The sequence below is a fragment of the Mastigoproctus giganteus genome, chromosome 2, assembly GCF_048544385.1.
Source record: "Mastigoproctus giganteus isolate SK-2022 chromosome 2, ASM4854438v1, whole genome shotgun sequence".
Lineage (NCBI taxonomy): Eukaryota > Metazoa > Arthropoda > Arachnida > Uropygi > Thelyphonidae > Mastigoproctus > Mastigoproctus giganteus.
The window spans coordinates 101,506,844-101,528,247 of NC_143576.1; the positions used below are offsets into that span (position 1 = coordinate 101,506,844).

Sequence of the window (21,404 nt, forward strand, 5' to 3'; positions counted from 1 at the left end):
AGTGTGTTGGCTGTATGGTTAGGATTGTCCAGTAATCTTGTAGGTAAATGAAAGGTCATTAGTAATTGCAAAAGCTTCAGCATCTCGACCAGCTGGGTCGGTGTGACTAGAAAATGGAAGCCAGCTGGAGTGAACATTAACATTAAAATCACCAAGGAAAATTACCTCACTGTTAGGAAAGTTGGACTGGAGAAAGTCAAGTTGCAAAGAGAGGAAGTCAAAGAGCTCCAAGTGATTAATGGAGTTGGGAGAACGTTAAAGACAACAATTGAATTTTACACAATGAGGTAGAAAGATTTTAAGCCAGAGAAGGTCGAAGAGAGGAGATTCCAAATTACCAAGCCTCTGACAGGAATATCGGAATGGACATATGCACAAGTACCATCTTTGAGGCGAAATGAATCATACAGTGAATAATTTGGGCAACTGAGATGAATAGTAGTTGAATCAACCAATAACTGAGATTCTGAGATTCTACTAAGGTAAAGTGAGGGGCTCATATGCATCCACATACCAGCTCCAAACTGGCGTGGTGCTAGAGGTAGGGGTCTTTGTCTTCTAATAAATAATGAAACATTATGGAATAGACAGATATTTCATGAATGCCAATCTAGTGTGTGTCCTCAGTTAAAATAACTAAATGATTTAACTAAACATTAAAATACTGTTAATTAAATTTATAAATTAATTTTAACAAACATTTTAACAAAACAATAGAAACTGAAAACAATACATGATGTGCTGCCAGTATCAGTTCCATAGGATTAGTTCTCACAATTCACATTGTGAGTTTTTATTATCATGAGATTCTTGCATGATGAAATAGGCGCCTCCGTAGCCAGGTGGGAAGGAGCAGCAGTGCGTAGCACACGCTTCTTGATTAGACCGGGGTTCGAGCCCGTCACCACCAAATACGGAGGATGCGGAAAGGTCAGGGAATGACCACCGCATATTCCCGGAGCAATATGGCCTTAGTTGCTAATGCTCCTAAAAACCAAAACAACAACAACAACAGCATGATGAAATAAATGCTATATTCCCCTCTGGGTATAAAATATCTTGGAAACATACTGTACAGTGGGATTACAAATATTCTTTAATAGTGTTGGACAGACCAAGAATAGTGAGGTCCAGGAATATTGTTGTGTCTGGTCAACTTGGCAGCCACCTCTCTATTCTTGGACCTCAGAATTTATATGTTTGGAGGATTTATATTTTTTTTTGGAGATATATTATTTGTTTGTTTAGACCTATTTGGATTTTTGCTTTTGAACATATGAACCTGATTATGATTAACCTCTGAGTGATGGATGGCATGTCAGGGATTTCCCCCCCCCCAAATATGTATATTTTGCATATGTAAAAAATGTCCAGACTTGCTGTACTCCTCGGTACCTTTCAAGTAACCTCCAAGTGATGGGTCCATACCAATAAACTCCATTTCAGTTTAGTAACTGTGTGCAAAATTCATGTTTAAAATTCTCCCTGGTTAGATCTCCAACACTCATTGGACTTTCCTGGCAATACAGTGAGATGTGTTTTCCAGTGTGCTATTGATGCTCGTATTCCAATAGTGACACAGGTTGTTTGCATGTGTTGGGGGCTGAGAAAGATAATGATGGGTTAGTTTGCAGTAAACCCTATTTAAATTCAGTAAATGTGGACAGAAGCATGGTAAAAGTTTCCCTTAGGCGGATCACTCCCTGCTCCACCAGTCGTGTAAGTTTTGGAATAAGGCTTAGATACATTTTACTTTATGCAGCAGATTTTTATTGCTACTGATTCTCATTGCTTACTGGAATGGGCAAGACATAAAACCGTGGTGGTTTCATGTTTCTTTAGGCAGTGAATTACTAAATTTTGCTAATAGCAAAATTTACCTTTCACTTTTTGTTAGAGAAGGTTGTCTGAACAGACACTCAGACAGCCTTCAGAGAACCTCATGTTATTTGCAGTTGTCTGAACGTCAATTAAACTAAGTAAAATAAACTAAGATAAATGCTTTATTAAACTAAAAGCCGATGGAATTATATCTTTACTATTTCTCACATGACCCCCTCACACATACACAAACAAACACAATACCAAAGAGTATATAAATGTATACTGGAAAAGGATTGTTGCAGATGTAGGTTAGGTGTGCAGAAATTTGTACTCAGACAAAGCTTAATTAATCGTTGGAATAAACTTCCACATAATGTTGTGGATGTGGCAATTTTAATAAATTTTAAAATGGGTTTGGGCAAATTATTGTCATGATATTTTTTTAAGCTTTGCATGGTTTTGCCAAATGCTAATCTAATGTCAATCAAAAATGGTGCCAGCTTGATACACTCAACTGCATATTGTGAAGAAAAACAGTTTGTACTGATTTAACTAAGAAATTGAAGATAATTGATCAATTTTGTAATATTATTACCACTAATCAATTGCCACGATTGGCCCTGAAATGTAAAGTATTTTGCTGATAGTAAATTAAATTTTAATTTCTGACCTTAATCAATACAAGTTCTATTAAGTGGAACCTATATCTTCACAGATATAGGTTCCATTTCATCAGACCTCTGTAGTATATTCATATTAGTTATTGTTTTGCTATTTTTATGAAACAGGGAAGAAAAAATTAATCTTCCTGCATTAGTAAGTTTTTTAAAAAATTGTTGGGTGTGCATCAAATTAATTTTCCTGATCAGATGTATATCAAGGAAGGGTAAAGATCAGCCAGTTTAAATATTATGTAGGATGGATGCTGTTTAAGTGGTTGTAAAAATTGAGTGCTTCTTGATCAATTGGCATTGGTACCAATATACCTAGCCCAAAACTTTGGTATTTGAGGTGTTAAAATATGTTTGTTCAAACCTACTAAATCCTGATCCCTAACCCTATTTTTTTGTAAGTATATCTATGCAATCCATGTCTTCCTGCATGATAGGATAGGGAAGTGTTTGCTGCTTTGATAAAGCTAGTTTTTGCTCTCTATAAAGATATGTTTGCTGATATCTCTTCTGTGTTATTTCATTAATATGTTTTTTTTTTGTTGTTGTTGTTATTTATAGGGAAGAGATGGACTTCGTGGTCCAGCTGGGCCTTTTGGACCAAAAGGAGATAAGGTAGGCCTCCTTTTTTTTTCTTCTTTTTTTTTTTAATTCAAAGCGTATAATCAAAAATTTTACTCCTGTCAGTTGGAATACTTTGTAGATGACATGTAGAGAATAAATCTATAATGAGCCAGCATATTTCACTGTAATAAATGAATTAATACATTTACATAATTGCTAACCCCCTTAGATTTGCAATGAAGACTCAGTTTTTTTACTCTGTTTTACCAAAAAAAAAAAAAAAAAGTGAAACAATTCTTTCTATTCTAATTCTATTAATTCTATGAATTTCTGCTTAAAAGTTCAGTATTCTGTAGTGGTTTTCAGTTTCAGGTAATGGGAAATGCAATATCATTAGACATTTGCAAGTAAATGAGCATTGTGTATTGTTTTTAAAAAAGTAGGTTCCACAACTTGACCCTCCAATCATTTCTGTTTATTATATACTTTGAACAGTACCCTCTTTACTCCCAAATTGGGAGTACAATGGGTAGTGCTTTGAATTATAAAATGAATAGAGATAATTTCATATTGGGAGTATACATGAGGATGATATTAGAAGATAATTCAAGCTCATTATGAGAATTTATTTATAAAGTATATAATAATTTTTTTAAATAACAATTTTTATCATTTGAATATTAAATTTCATTTGTGTATAGTGTGTTTATCATTACACCAGCACTTGTTGTTTGGTCAAATGAAGTTCTGGTACATTCGCCCACAAAAAAGCCCTCATATGTGCTGAGTACTTATTTGCATCATTTATCATAGAACATAATCTTTCTCTGAGATGTGCTACTCATGCAAGCATAGGGTGCAGAAACAGGGCTGTGCCAAGGCATTTTAGTACCTGAGACAAGAATGAAAAATTGTGCTCTCCCCTAAAATATAAAAAAAAAATTTTTTTTTTAATTTAAAAAAAAATGACTTATTTAAAATACATTTCTGGTACACATTTTAATAAAAATAAAAGGATGACAAAAAATAAAAAATAAAACCTGTTTAAAGTGATTTTTATTCTCATAAGCAGTATTTATTATAAATATATAACAGATTTATTTATGCATCATTCATTTCAAAAATAATAACAGTATTATTATAATACTTGAAACAAAATGTTTCATCAAAAATCTCACAAATTAGAATAATTTTAATTCTAAATAAACAATATTTCTTTAATAAATTATCAATAATATATTACAGACAGACTTACAGCTTTTATATGTACAGATTACAATTTTATTTTGTGAGCTTTGAGTGATGAAAAGTCATCAGTAATTTTGGTGAACTTTATTTGATTACATATGGTTCTCTCAATTGATAAAATGGCCATATAATTTTTCTTGGCTTAATGTTGACCTTAAATAGTTTTTAATCAATTTTGGCTTGCTGAAACCTCTTTCACATGATGCAACTGTCACTGCAATCATTACATATAATTTTAATGCCACTTCCAGGTTGGGAAACGATTTTAATATATTCATGAATAATTTTCAACAAATCCAAGCTAGTCGCTGAACCTACTTTTGGCAAAATAGCTGTAGCATGCATTTTAAAACTTGCTGTTTCCTACAAAATTTCTACAACATTTAAATCTTCATCATACTTTAATGGGAGATCAGCAGCTGCTTTTTGTAATTTGATGACAGTCATAGACAGTCAATTTTTGTGCCAGAGAGAAAATTGAAGCCTCTGGCTATATTGTTCAATTTTTCGTACCTCCAGGTTAGCTTTCATATGTGTGTATCTAAAGCCTCATTTATTTCTATTTGATATGCCTTTTTAGCAGAGAAATCAATTCTCTCAATGTGGACTTCGTAAAGTTGTAACATTTTTGCCCCTCTTTTTCTTTTTTTTTAATTCTGTGGTTATATTTATGCATTTAGCAATATTGGTTTAGCAATATCATCAAAAATATGATCAAACTCATGTTCTCTCATTTCTTTTATGCATAACACAAGCCCTTTCAACAATTGAGAAGCTTTAGTCATAATATAACGCATTAGCATTAGCAAAGGCACATGATGCAGATTCAAGGCATATTCTGAACAAGAGGAAGAATCCCATCAGCATTGACCATGCTCAAACCATTCAAGACTTTATACACCTCAATCAGATCACCTCGCAGGTGCCTAGTCTCCAGACACTGTAATTTGCAAAACTTAAGCCTTTCTTCGTAAGAGCAACCCTTTGTTCCATTCACTAATCTTGTTGCCCTTCTCTGTACTCTTTCCAACAGCTCTACATCCTTCTTAAAATCAGGCCTCCAGACCTGTATACAGTACTCAAGATGTGGTCTGACCATTGCCTTATACAAGGGGATAATCACCTCCTTATCTCTGCTAGAAAAATTCCTGTATATCATTGACAAGATACCATGAGCTACTTTTGCAGACCGTCTGCACTGCTTAGAAAACTTCATATCTGCCTGCACAATTACCCCCAGGTCCTTTTCATTCTCTACCACTGTCAGTGTGGTACCACAGAGTTGATACGTTACTCTGGGATTACTGCTTCCCATATGTAGTACTTTACATTTGTCAATGTTAAACTTCATTTGCCACATCTCAGCCCATCTACTCAACTTTTCTAGATCTTGCAGCAGCAGTGTACTGTCATTAGTATCATTAACAACCCTGCCAACCTTCGTATCGTCTGCAAACTTGGACATTAAGCCTGATATACCATCATCAATATCATTTATAAATACAGAAAACAACAATGGACCCAACACTGAACCCTGAGGGACTCCACTAATAACATTAGTCCACGAAGAGTAGCATCCATTGATTACCACTCGCTGTCTTCTCCCACTCAACCATCCCTTTATCCATAGCAGCAATTAGCCTCCAATGCTACACTGCTCCAATTTGTGCAGCAGTCTCTTTAATATAACTGGGCAGCATCTACCCAGTTATATTAAAGGAGGTGGCAAAGGAAGTAAGCAAACCCTTAGCCATAATTATGAGAGTATCTTTGGACTCGGGGGAAGTCCCCACAGACTGGAGATGTGCAAATTCACAAAGGGTGATACAAATAATTACAGAACTGTTATTTTGACTTCTGTTCCAGGGAAAATAGTGGAGTCACTGGTTAAAGAAGCATTGCAGGATCATCTAGACAAGACAGCAGTAATAATTAAGACACAGCATGGGTTTGTCAAGGGAAGTCTTGTCTGACACATTTGATTGGATACTATTATGTGGTCACAAAGGAACTGGATGCAAAAAATAATTTTGATATCATATACTTGGAGTTCAAGAAAGCTTTTGATACTGTTGTACATGGAAGACTACTGTACAAATTGGAGCTGTTTGTTTGTTATTTGGTTTTTAGGAGCATTAGCAACTAAGGCCATATTGCTCCGGGATATGCGGTGGTCATTCCCTGACCTTTTCGCATCCTCCGTATTTGGTGGTGACAGGCTCGAACCCCGGTCTAATCAAGAAGTGTGTGCTACACACTGCTGCTCCTTCCCACCTGGCTACGGAGGTGCCACAAATTGGAGCAGTATGGCATTAAGGGCAAGCTGCTACAGTGGATAAAAGGATGGTTGAGTGGGAGAAGACAGAGAGTGGTAATCAATGGGTACTGCTCCACGTGGACTAATGTTATTAGCGGTGCCACTTAGGGTTCGGTGTTGGGCCCATTGTTGTTTTTTATATTTATCAATGATATTGATGAAGCTATATGAAGCTTAATGTCCAAGTTTGCAGATGATACAAAGGTTGGCAGGGTTGTTACAACAGTAATAATAGTGTGCTGCTGCAACAGGATCTGAAAAGTTGGATTGATTCGCTGAGAAGTGGCAACTGAAGTTAATATTAACAAATGCAAAGTACTGCATATGTGTAGCAGTAACCCCAGAGAAATGTACCATGTGGTGTTACACTTAGGGTAGTGGAGAATGAAAGAGACCTGGGGGTAATTGTGCAGTGAGATATGAAGTTTTCTGAGCATTGCAGACAGGCCATGGGTCATGGGATCTTGTCAATGATATACAGGAATTTTGTGAGCATGGATAAGGAGGTGATTATCCTCTTATATAAGGCAATGGTCAGGCCACACTTTGAGTGCTACGTACAGTTCTGGAAGCCTCATTTTAAGAAGGATATAGAGTTTCTAGAATGAGTCAGAGAATGGCAACAAGACTGGTGAAGGGTGCTCTTATGAAGAAATGCTTAAGTTCTGCAAATTGCAGCTTCTGGAGACTAGTCTCCTGTGAGGCAATCTGATTGAGGTGTATAAGGCCTTGAATGGATTGATCAGGCTCAATGCTGATGGATTCTTCCTCTTGCTCAGATTACAAACCTGAGGGGGCATAGATTCAAACTGAGGAAAGAAAATTGTAGAATAGACATGCAGATATTTGCCTTTAGCCAGCAGGTAGTTGATTACTGGAATAAATTTCCATCTGTTGTTGTGGAAGTTTATAGGTTAAATAAATTCAAGGCAAAACTAGATAAACATTTGGAATGAATGGATCATTGAAATGGGACAGATTTTTTTTTTGGCTAATGCTGTAAAAGACATCTTATATTAACATTAGAATGATAATAATAAACCATATTGGTCTACTGGATTTCAATGGCATGTCTATTGATAATCCTGTGCAGGTTGACAAACTGAAATTTGCAAATATATTCATATGTGAAGAAGCTTCTAGGAATGAGCATATCAGAAGTGCTCCTAATTCGTACTGGAAGTTTAATGCGATAACTGAAAGAAAGCTGGAAGAGTTATTGATGAAGCTAAAAGCAAATTAGGCACCTAGAGCCAATTGAATTTATTCAATTGTCATAAAAATAATAAAAGAGGTAGTAAAAGAAGTAAGTGAACCTTTAGTCATAAATATGAGATCATTTTTAGATTAAGGAGATGGCTTTAGAGTCTGGAATGTGTAAATGTATCTCCTATTCATAAAGAGGGATCAGACATTGAAGTGAGTAAGCTTCACTTCTGTACCAATTAAAATAATGGTGTCAGTGGCTAAAGAAGTAATGAAGGACCATCTTCACAAGAATACAGTTATACGGAAATCACAGTAGCATTGAAGTTTTTTAATTTAAATTTTCTGATGGTATAAATGTGTTTAAAAGTATTAAAGTTTGCTGATGATATAAATGTGGGGAGGAAAACAATTAATGACAGTAATCAGGGTATGCAACTCCAAGAAGACCCAGATAAATTAGGCAGGGGATAAAAAAATGGCTGTTAAGGTTTAACATTGGAAAAAAAATAAAATAAAAATGTAGTGCATTTGGGTAGCAGTAATCTCAGAATAGTTTGCCGTTATACCATTTGTTTATTACCAGACTCAATGGGAGAGAGGAGAGGATAATTCTACAGTCTGGAATGAAGCTCTCTGAGCAGCATAATAGCTTCTAGTACAACTCATGGATCTCTTCCAGTGAAATATAGGCTGTATGCCAGCACAACAGCGGGGTGATTATCCTGTTGTGTCAGGCAAGTTACTGCATACAAGTTTGGAAGCCTCAATTTAAGAATGATTTAGAGAAGAGTAACAAGATTAGGTAGAACCACAAAAGGATACTCTTACCAAGAAAGACTGAGTTCTGTAAATTGTAGCATCTGGAAACTAAGCATCTGAAAGAATATCTCATGGAAGAATTTAAAATATTAAATAGGGTAAGCAGTTCTACCTTCTTAATTCTGTAGGGTGCCAGAAATAAAACGATTTTCCATATATTAGATACTATTAGTCACTTCTATTTTCAAGTTTATTTCAAATTTTCTGTTCTGTGAAGTGCACAGAACTTCAAAATTACACATGCACACATATTTCTGCTTCAAATTAAGAAAAAAAAATACAAAATAAATAAATTAAAAACACAGGTGTGATGTCCAAAATCTGGCATATAACTAAACATGAAATGTTAAAAGTCAAGCATGCAGAGAGAGAGAGAGAGAGAGAGACTAATGGCACAGCACAGTGATTAACTTATTTTTTTAACTCTATTATTTTATTCTTATTTATTCTTTTATTCCTTAGTCCATAGATCAAAATTTGGAAATAGAAACTTAATACAAAATTTCCAAACTGAAGTTACAAAGCAGTTTTTTAGGTGATTGCTCAGTAATAATATTGGCTCATTATAGCCACAGATGCTAATGCTAAAACAAACAAACAAACAAACTTAGTAATATTCCATTTAAAAATATAAAAATCAAATAACAAGGAGAAAAAATAAATGAAACAAATATATGGGATATATTTTATAATTTTTTTTAGGAAAAAAAGTAAAGGCTTTTAGATTTCCCCATCCCCTCACATGATCGACACTGAACACTTTCCCTCTGCTTTAGCAGCTGTTTTATTATTATTATTAGCCATGTAGTGCATGGAAGCATGAGGCTTATGCTGCACCAGTCAAAAAAAATCTGATTTACCCCAAGAGAGAGAGAGAGAGAGAGAGAGAGAGAGAGAGAATCATCAAGAAAAAGAAGAATGATGATATCCAGCTCAGGACACTGGGTGTGCCAAACCCATGCTCACCAGATGTGAGCCCCTGGGGTTTTGGGAAAGTTTTCCACAACTGTTGGAACACCTTCAATTGCCTTGAAATCCATTAAAAAAAAAGTCACAAGAAGAAACTTTGTCAAGTGTTTTATTCAAAATACGAATTGTGGATAATAATCTTTTGTTCTGCAAGAAGTGAATTTATCCTGCAAACTTCAGACAGTTTTTAAAAGTTTAAGTTTTCTAAATGATACACATACCTCCAGCATATTGTCAACCAGTTGTAGTAGTAGTAGTAGTGGCATGTGCTGCAAGAAAGCAAGTGTATGAGCTTATGCAGCATCAGCCAAAAAAAAAAAAAATTACAAAACAATCCCCTCTAAATGTTTGTCCAGTTCCTCCTTAAATTTATTTAACCTATCAACTTCCACAACGACAGATGGAAGTTTGTTCCAGCAATTAACCACCTGGCTAAAGGCAAATTTCTGCACATCTATTCTACATCTGTCTTTCTTTTATTGGAATTTATGCCTTCTTAGGTTCGTAATCTGAACAGGTGGAAGAATCTCATCAGAACTCGGCATGCTCAACCCATTCAAGGCCTTATACACCTCAATCAGATCACCGTGCAGGTGCCTAGTCTCCAGCCATTGCAATTTGCAGAACTTAATCCTCTCTTGGTAAGAGGATCCCTTCATTCCCCCTCACCAATCTTGTTGCCCTTCTCTGTACACGCTCAAGTAAATCTATATCCTTCCTAAAATGAGGCCTCCAGACCTGTACGCAGTACTCAAGGCGTGGCCTGACCATTGCCTTATACAGAGGATAATCACCTCCTTTTCCCTGATAGCAAAATTCCTGTATATCATTGACAAAACCCCATGACCTGCTCTGACAACCTGTCTGCATTGCTCAGAAAACTTCATATCTGACTGCACAATTACTCCCAGGTCTTTTTCATTTTCTACCACCCTAAGTGTAGTACCACACAGTAGGTATGTTCCTCTGGAATTACTTCAGCCCATGCTGACCAGGCTAGCCAGGTGGGTAAAGTGCCTGCCTGGCAACCCAAAGGTCATGGGTTTGAATCCCGCCTTGAGCTTGGATCACAGTAAAATGCAAAAACCTTGGGAGGTGCATTATGGCCACAGAAGCTGATGCACCAACAACTAACGAAAAAAAAAAAAAAAAAAACTTCATGACATATGCAGTACTTTGCATTTCTCAGTGTTAAACTCCAGTTGCCACTTCTTAGCCCAACTACCCAAATTTTCCAGTTCCTGTTACAGTAGCACACTGCCAACCTTTGTGTCATCTGCAAACTTCGACACTAAGCCTGATTTTTTTTTTTTTTTTTTTTGTTCTTTGGCCATAATGCACCTCCCAAGGTTTTTGCAGTACTTTGATCCAAGCCCGAGGCGGGATTCAAACCCGCAACCTTTAGGTTGCCAGGTAGGCACTTTGCCCACCCGGCTAACCCGGTCGGCACTAAGCCTGATATACCTTCATCAATATCAATTATAAATATATAAAACCACAGTGGGCCCAACACCGAACCCTGTGTGTCTCCACTAATAACGTTAGTCCACGAAGAGCAGCATCCATTGATTACCACTCTCTGTCTTCTGCCACTCAACCAGATATTATCCATTGTAGCAACTTACCATTAATACCATTCTGCTCCAATTTGTACAGTAGTCTTCCATGCACAACAGTGTCAAAAGCTTTCCTGAAATCCAAGTGTATGATATCAAAATTATTTTCTGCATCTAATTCCTTTGTAATCACATCACAGTATTATCCAATTAAATTTTTCAGACAAGACTTTCCCTTAACAAACCCATGTTATGGCTGAATTATTGCTGCCGCGTTGTCTAGATGATCCTGCAATGCTTCTTTAACCAGTGACTCCATTATTTTACCTGTAACAAAAGTTAAACTAAGTGGTTTGTAATTACTCGTGTCACTCTTCGATCCCACTTTGTGAATTGGGAATACATTTTCACTTCTCCAGTCCACAGGGACTTCCCCTGAGTCCAAGGATGCTCTCATAATTGAGGAAGAAAGGTTTGCTTACTTTATTTGCTGCCTCCTTTAATATAACTGGCTAGATCCCATCCACCCCAGGTGCCATTCTTTCTTATATTTTACTTCAACAATTCCACCCCCCCTCCACACGTTATTACAAAATCGTTAAGCCCCTTTTTACAGTTTGATAAACTTCTGGCATTTTCCTCCCTTAATAACTCCTCATGTGTGGAATGTAGATGCAAAATACTCATTAAATTTTTAGCTATCTGAGCAGGATCATCAACAGTCAAACCATCGATATCAAGTGGACCAATCTGATCCATCACTTACTTTTAAAGCTTTTTTAAGTAAAGAAGTCCTTGCTGGTTTTCTTGGCATCCTTTGCCAAAGGTTTCTCGTAATCTGGTTTTGCTTGTTTAATCTCCTTTGTGACTTGATTACCGACTAGCTTATATTTGCCATAGGCTTCTGTGTAGCCTTATAATTTATATGCATCCCATGCATTTTTCTTCTCAGTCACGAGAAGAAAAATGCATGTGGTTACGAGTCTCATTAGTTCATTTTCCAACCATTTAGGCCTAAACCTTGAACACTATTTCTTAGTCGGTACGAAAAGCCTAGTATCTTTCACAATTAATTCCTTCAATGCTTCCCACTTAGAATTTGCTGTTGGTAACATCATCAGTTGATCCCACTGTACAGAATTTAAAAACTGTCTGAGACCACTTTACTCACCTTTACGGTAGCAAAAACCCTTTCCTTTACCCCTGATGGTAATTATATCTTTAAGTAAATCCCACACCAGTACACTGTGATCACTGCCACCTAGTGGTTCCTTTATCTGAAAATTCTTAATACATGAATGATCACTGCTGATAACCAGATCAAGAGTATTACTCTCTCTGGTTGCCTCTTGAACATGCTGCTGCTGAAAACAATCATCCAATAAATCCACAAAAGTCTTACTAGTGTACGAGTGACCAACCCACAAGTTACAGTCAATATCTGGGAAGTTAAAATCCCCCATTATAAGACATTCTGATTTACTAGCCCACTCTATTTCTCTGTACAATTGTTCACTGTACTCATTCGAGTCATTAGGCGTATAATACACTCCTCTTATTTTTTCTTTCGCAGTGCTTATGTCACACCAAACTTACTCAGCAGTCCACTGTTCATCTATATCAACTGGATGCACTTCTTTTGATTTTATGTTTTTCTTAATTAACAGCATAACACCTCCTCCCTTCCTATCCTGTCTATCCTTTCTGTACACATTGTACACCCCAAATTCGAATAGGCACCTCCGTAGCCAGGTGGGAAGGAGCAGCAGCAGCAGCACGTAGCACACGCTTCTTGATTAGACCGGGGTTCGAGCCCGTCACCACCAAATACGCAGGATGAGGAAAGGTCAGGGAATGACCACCGCATTTCTCGGAGCAATATGGCCTTAGTTGCTAATGCTCCTAAAAACCAAATAACAAATAACGACAAACCAAATTCGAATTCTGCATTCCTAATATTTGTGTGACACCACTTCTGTGATATCCCAACAATATCCACCTTTGATATCTTGACCAACACTTCAAATTCATCAAATTTATTTACTATACTTCTAGCATTGATATACATACAAGTATACATGCACCTATTCTTATTCTTAGTTACCCTAACACATCCCATATACCCACCTGTTTCATGATGACTGCCATCAGTCCCTGAAACCCTCAGTACCCCTCGCTCCAGGCCGCTGAACATTGTTTGGCTACCTTTAATGTGGTAGATCCAGATCTGTTTTATATACTAAAATATTAAACAGCTATACAGTCAGTAAAAGGCAAGAGTAATGAATATGGCCAAAACATTTTGCATGGACGTTGACTTAGTAAAGACTACTTTCTCTGTCAACAGTTATTAAAACAATTATTAAATTATACAAAAATTATTAAAAATCAATGGAAAATTATTAAAAATCAATCAGAGATACAGCCTGAAAATCATATAGGTTGAGAGAGATGATGAACTGGTCGTAATACATTCCTTGGCAAATTTTGAAGTTCCCCCCCCGTACAATGAAGGTATGGCCATGTTTGTATGCAGTTTTCCAAAAATAATAAATAGCTAATAAATAAATAAATTTGATAAATTATGGATTTCATTTGGGACTAGGAGATATTTATTTACTATACTTCTAGCTTTGGTGTTCATGCAAGTATACATGCACCTAATCTTATTCATCCTAACACAGCCCATATATTTATTTGTTTCATCATGACTGCCATCAGTCTCTGAAACCCCCAGCACCTACCCTTGAGGCCGCTGCTCATTCTGATAGAAGTAGTGCAAGAGTCACCTTCACCTCTGTCTGTGGCTATTTTTAACCTTTTAGTCTGTGAATCCCCCCCAAGCTAGCAGTTTTCTGACCCACCTAATGCTGCCTTGATAGCATCAGCAAACACTCTTGCACCCATCCTATTTAAGTGTATCCCATCCCTGTAGAAGTAGTCTCTCCTGTTAACAAGCACAGACCACGCTGAAAAAATTCTATCCCGTGAGCCTTGCACAATCCCTCCAGGGCCGAATTGATTGACAAAGCTCTCATCATATACTTCCCCTATCGTGTCTTGGCAGAATTTCAGACACTTTCAAATTTAACCCTGACTCACTACTTTTTTTCAACATTGACCTGTACTTGTTAAGTAAATCTGCAGATCTCCTACTCTTAATATTCATTGATGCCAACCTGTACAACAATGTCATCCTTTGTGCCCTTAAAAGATGATATCTGCTCTACAACATCATCAGCATCAATATCAGTATCATCATCAAGTACTCCAGTAAATTCCCCCCCTTCTCTCTCTCTCTCTCTCTCTCTCTCTCTCTCTCTCTCTCTGTGCCAGGTGACAACACAATGTTTGCCACTAATTGGCTCTTTGCTTGAAGAGTGGCATCAAACTGGACAGGTAGCAACACTGTTATGAAATTTTGAATTGTTAGTTCAGGATGATTTGCTTTCTCTCTCTGACTAGTGCTGTAAATATTTACAGTCTTTCATGAGCTCTTTTAGAAAGATCTGTTATTCTTTTCACATAATAAATGCTAGAAAGTGAAATGCAGTATTTGCTCTAGATGCCTGCTATTCTGTATATAGCTAGTTACGTGTGAAGTTTTGAATTATGTGTCATTTGTTAGTCAGTATTATTTGCTTTAATGCTAGTTTTATAAATATCTACAGTCTTCATAGGAGTTGTATTTGAAAGATTTATTATTGTTTTGGCATATGAAAGATGGGAACATGAAATGTATTATTCACATGAGTAGTTGGTTACTTGGAAAATGGGAATGTGTTTAGTTTTCAAATATCATGTACGTCACATCATGCCAAATTTGAAATAAATTTTGAACAATCTGAAAATTAAAGTAACTAATTAATGTGTGTTTAATTTTATAGCAGTATTTATAAACAAATTTAATTAATAGTTATTAATTAAAGAATTAATATTTATAAGCAAATATTAATTCTGCTGAAAATTACAAAATGTGTGTTTCAGACATAAACATCAGTCTAGGTTTTTTTCCATCTTTCAGTTCTTTTAAACTGAAAAATGGAAAAAAACCTAGAGACTGATGTTTATGTCTAAAATGCACATTTTGTAATTTTCAGCAGAATTAATATTTGTTTGTTTTTTTTTAAATAAAAGGCTTAAAACACACAAAATCTTGTAATTGTTTTATGTAAAAATTTAAAAAAAATACATATAATAATAAATATTGAAATCTGTTAATATGAGATTAGATATTGGTTAGAAGCAGAATTCAAAAAAAAATAATAAATAAATAAATAAAAAGAAATTTGGACACCTGTCAGGTGACCCACCACTGTATTTGCCACAAGTCAGGGTATCTCCACTGCCTGATTCATCTACATTTCTTTTTTAGAGTTTAGCTTTTGGGTAAGTCAAATTTAATCATTATTTCCATTTAGTCTTAAATTACATGAATCAGTTTAATGATATTATAAGAGAATCACAACACGATATTGCTAATGGATTTTGTCTGTCGATTCTAGTAAAGTGTTGCAAAGTAGTCATAAATGATCTGGATGCTAGGAATAACTTCAGTATAATTTACTTGGATTTTAAATAGGCTTTTTTTTTTTATATACAGGGTGTTTCAAAAGTGATGGTCAATAATATAAAGGTGAACTGTACAGACTACAATATGCAAAAAAAGCTTAGTAAACATGGGTCCTTAAGTGAATTGTTTTCGAGATATTGCACATTTCTAGTTGGGATCCACCACTGACTTGTTTGTTTAGGTTAGATTATACTCGTTCTCTCCCTTTCCTCTCTCTCAATGCTCCGAGACATAGCACTCATACTAGTACTTGCCAAAGGATAATCAACATGGAAAGAGGTTAGAGCAACGAAGAGAATGCGGACTTGCACTTCATGTATGGTAAAGTCAACAGCAGGGCACTTGAGGCTGCACATTTGTACTAAGAAGCATTTCCCCTCTGAAGGCAGCCCAACAGACTCACATTCATCAGGACACTTTGCACGTGGAGTGCAAGAAGGTAGGATGAGAAGCATAACATTTGATGTTGAGGAAATGGTGCTAGAAAGAACATCCTGTAATATGTAACATCTGTAAAATCCTGTGGTGTTGAAACCAAAAATTAAAAATGTATCATCGGCTAAGGTAAAGAAAGCCAACACGAGAACAATGAGAAAAGTCAGATAACTGCCCCTGGGGCAGTTATTCTCTCTCTCTCTCTCTCTCTCTCTCTCTCTCTCTCTCTCTCTCTCTCTCTCTCTCTCTCTCAGGGTAACTCAGAAATTTATTTTATTTTTTATTTTTTGGCCGGTGCAGCATAAGCTCCAGGCTTCCTTGCACCATATGGCTAATAATAATAATAACTTATGTGGAAAATTAGTTTTCCGACACCAGACTCTAACGCTGCTCGCTCGGTAAACAGACGGTAAGTGTTATCGGTCTGGAGCTGAAATCGGGAAGGATATATTGATTGACAGGTAGGCGTGGCAAACGATGAAATTATTGGTGGTGGGTGGGACAGGCGACAAGCTACTGTGTAGTCATTGGTTGGCATTATAATGTGTATTTATGAGTAAAGAACGGTGCATAATAGTTTTGTGATGAACGGTAAACAGGTAATAGTAGAAATGAATCTTTTAAAGATGGAAGAAATTTGTAAGGAAAATAAAATGTTGGTTGATGAAAACTAAATTAATAAAAGTTTCATTCCATTCATTTTTATGTTCTTCATTATGTTTTTTTCTCATTATTAAAAGCAGATTTTTGGAGTTCATGAGTTTTACTATATTGTTGTTTTAGGTTTGGTTACAAAAAAAGGAAAAGATTTCTCCAGGTTTGGTTACAAAAAAAGGAAAAGGTTTCTCCATTTTTCATTATATTTCGTAACCTGACCTTAAATGGTAGGTTAGGAAATAATAGAAAAGGTTTCCTTTTTCGTGACCTAATCTTAAACGTTAGGTTAGGAAATAATAGGAAAAGAAAGAAAGATTCTTTTTTATATATATATATATATATATATATATATATAGCGAATAGCTATTGAGGTGTTGATTGATGTTATGATGCATGTGTATCCACATGAGTGTCTTAAAAAATAAAAGTACAGTAATGAAAAATTAATATTTGTTAATAAACAATTTCTGCGCTAGTCCACCCATGATTCTAAAGAAGAAAGGTTAGGTTACCTCCTCCATTTCAGGAGGGATTCAAGTGGAAGTAACCTGACCTTTTTTCACCATTATGGAAAGCAGCGATTAGGGCAAGTTACCATTAGTGCTTCTGAGTTACAGGATACTAAACCGATGTTATCATGTGTTGTGGTCATGCACCAATCAGCACATTGTTTGTCACACCTACTTGTCTAATCAATATATCATTCTTGACTTTGCTCCAGCCCGATAACACCTACCATCTGTTTACTGAGTGAGCAGTGCTAGAGTATCGTATCGGGAAACTAATTTTCCGCGTAAGTTATCCGATGTTTCTCATCATTCTCATGTTGGCTTTCTTTACCTTCGCCGTATTATCTTATGTTTAATAAAACTACCCTTAGCAAAGGATTCACAGCTTTTTGCTAAACTAGTGCTCCCGTAGTCAGTGGCGGATCTTAACAGAAAATGTGCATTATCTCGAAAATGGTTCATTTGCGGCCCGATATTCACAGGGACTTTTTTGCTTATTTTAGTTTGTACTTTTCACCTTTAAATTATTGACCATCATTTTTGAAAAACCCTGTATATACAGGGTGTCTCAAAAATACACGGCATAACTTCAGGAATGAGTTCCTCATATGTAGACAATAAAAATATTTCATCAACATAGTTCCGGAAATGCTTAGTTTCCGAGTTTTGAAGGTTTGTCTATGACACTTAACTGTTCACTTCACCATATAGTAATTGTTCAAAATGTCCACCTTCTACCTGAATGCAGGCCTCACATCGACGTCTCATGGACTCGTGAAGACGATGCCAAATTCCTGGCATGTTTCGTATTGTCTTCCAACCTTTCACAATTCGATTGCAAAATACTCCATCAATAAGCTTGGGGATCTAATGATCCCCAAGCTTATTGATGGAGTATTTTTTCTCTTTATGGAAAGATGCAAACAAAGAAACATAGACTCAAATTATGTAATGATAATTGTAAACTGGATTTATGGAAATTTGCATTTAGTCAAAGAGGTGGATCAAGTTATTCCCTATCTGTTTCGAATCATAGAACCAATATAGATTTAAATTTATTCTTTATTTTATTATTATTATTTCATTTTTTATGGTAGACATTACATAACCTTTGTTTTTTTATCTGTTATTTCAATACTAATTTTAATAATAGCCAGTGATATTCATGAGTGTTGTGATAATGTTATAACCACATTATTTATATTTCCCATGTTTAAAGGGAGATTCTGGTTTACCTGGACCCACAGGGAGTGATGGAGAACCAGGAGTGAGAGTAAGTAAGATATAGGACTATTTTTATATTTTACTTTTGATGTTCTTTCATATGTTATTTAGTTATTTTTTGGAATCATAATATTGTTTATCGCTGATATAATTTACTATTAATTGGCAAGTTATGTCAAATATATCAATCTCCATCGAATGATATTAAATAAATAACAATAATTCACTACTAATTAATAAAAAGAAAATCTTGGAACTGAATTAACTCATATACCAATCAAATGGTTCAATATACAAGGACCTAATACACAAGGATATTAGGACAATACTGTTCTTTTAACATTCTCTTTAACATATTGTTCTCTTAACAACCCACTTTTAGCATGGCACATCTGTTGGATACTAACATGGTTGTGCTCTTACTGCCATTGGCACAACTGAGTACCTCTATGGATGGCATGCCACAAGCAAATATGCCTACAGTGGGCTGTGGATAGCCATTAGAGTGAATGACTGGATCTGATGAATCATGTTTCCAACTGCACCACGCAAACAGATGGTTGCAGGTGTGGATATACTCAACATGAGATTCTTAAGACCTTCTGCATGAAGAAGGTTGTACAGGCCAGACAGAATTATAATTGTCTGGAGCATGAATGGGCCTCCTGGTAACTATTGATCAGTGCCTTACTTAGACACCCATACGGGTCCATCATTTCTGAACACGAGCATTGCATTCTGGAAAGTTCTCTTTTTATTGCTACTAGACTTTTCCATTATCAGCTGATTTGCACATTGGTGGTACATTGTGGAACATACCATTTGATGCCTGCATCCAGTACTATCAAATACTTAGAATTGTAGATTTCCACATTTGCCAAGAAACATTCACATTGACTGAAGAAATTGATAGGAAGAGACGAGGGGGCACTCAAAAGAGTAGTACATAGCTCCCAACTAAAATCATTGAATACTGTCAACAGATAGTTCAAGGATGCTGCTGGAACTGATATTAATATAAGGCTGATACATAGAAGACTTCGGCCCCTGGTGCCAAGCGTTATTGTGATCGAGCGATTTTTTGAGCGATTTACAGAGCATCTTCTCAGTGCGACAGATCTTGTTATTTTCGAAAGTTTTTCTTACGTTTAAGGTAATTTACCATTAACTTATTCTTACGATTTGTAAGTAAGTTTAAGAAAGGAAAACCACCTTTCTTTTCTTTTCCTTAAAACTAACAAACTAACTTACACTGCTTGGTCACTCTAGCGGCACTGCTCCTGCCTCCCCGTGGCGGGGCCGGTAACCTTGGCAGAAAAGGTTCTCTGCCAAGGGCTAAAAGGAGCTAACATGGATCACGAAATCCGTAATCCATCTGTTGAGCCTCATGCCTCAACTTATTCAAGGACAGACCAAACTGACTTTGACACTTCCCATCCCAAGAGACAAAGAACAGAAGGATCCAAAAAGGAAACACCACTATTTCTTATTATACATTCTCAAACAAGTCAACAAGTAGGTGCACTTTCTCCATTTCTTATCCAGAAATGTCTTGAGAATGCTGCTGGACCACCTAAAATGGTGAAAAGACTCCGCTCTGGAGATCTACTTATAGAAACAATGAATAGCAGGCACTCTGAAGCCCTGCAAAGAATTTCAAAATTCACGAATATTCCTGTCACAGTAACTCCACATGCCACCTTAAATTCATCCAAAGGAGTGCTGTCTGAATGGGACTTAATAAATGTTACCGAAGAGGAATTAGTCCAAGAGCTACAAGACCAAAAAGTTGTACAGGCAAAGCAAATTAAAATCAAGAAAGACGGTGAATTAGTTCCCACTCGCAGTGTTATACTGACTTTTTCAACACCAATCCTTCCAGCTACAATTAAGGCTGGATATCTGAACTGCCATATCCGACCTTATATTCCCCAATCCTCTCAGGTGCTTCAAGTGCCAAAAATTTGGCCATGCTCAAATAGTGTGTAGAGGGGTTTCAGTGTGCCCAACTGTGGATCTAAGGAACACACACAAACAGACTGCCCAGCACAAACATCAGTATGTCCAAACTGTAAAGGTAACCATCCAGCTTACTCGAAAATCTGTGAAAACTGGAAAGAAGATACAAAAGTACAAAATAGAAAAAAAAGTGACTTACCAAGAAGCAAGGAAACAAGTTTTACTCTCAGTACCGAAACTCACGTATGCAGCCACAGCACAAAAATACAAATCGGAAGGAACTCAAACTGAAGTGTCCATACCACCAGCTACATCTATTTCCGACTGGGCACAAGCTGTCCTAGAGAGTCCGCTGGAGTCCCCTAAGGAACATGTAAAAGACCAAGCAAATAATACCCCAGTCACCGTACCACCAACTATTACTCCATCACACTCAGATACTGAGAGTCTGAGAAATATTAAACCTCAAAAGATTCTAACTGCAGATATGGAAATCAATGACAAAACTCATAACGATGAAACCATTTTAGAAATACATACTGAAGAACACATGGATACTGCACGACCCACTTTCCCGAGAAAAGATAAAATAAAATTGGAACGCCATAAACAGATTGGATCTAAAAAACAGTCAGAAACACCTACTTCAAAAACTAAATAATGGATCAGTTGATTCAATGGAATTGTAGAGGCCTCCGTAGCAACATAGACGATATTCACGATTTGATAAATCAGCATCATCCAGTAGGCATCTGTCTACAAGAAACGAATCTTTCTCCGCAAGTGACACTTTCAGTTAAAAACTATACAATATTCAGGCATGACAGGATCTCTCCCCATGGTGGTGTAGCTATACTGATTGACAGTAAA

General features: G+C 36.3%; 1 protein-coding gene across 1 annotated transcript in view; it reads left to right on the forward strand.

Moving 5' to 3' along the window:
• The window catches only part of LOC150089465 (uncharacterized), a 1,372,165-nt gene that overhangs the window by 869,085 nt on the left and 481,676 nt on the right, over nt 1-21,404 (forward strand). The window contains exons 39-40 of the mRNA XM_090389992.1: nt 3,057-3,110; nt 18,571-18,624. Coding sequence (XP_090246118.1) covers nt 3,057-3,110; nt 18,571-18,624 — 108 coding nt within the window. The remainder of the gene's footprint in view (nt 1-3,056; nt 3,111-18,570; nt 18,625-21,404) is intronic.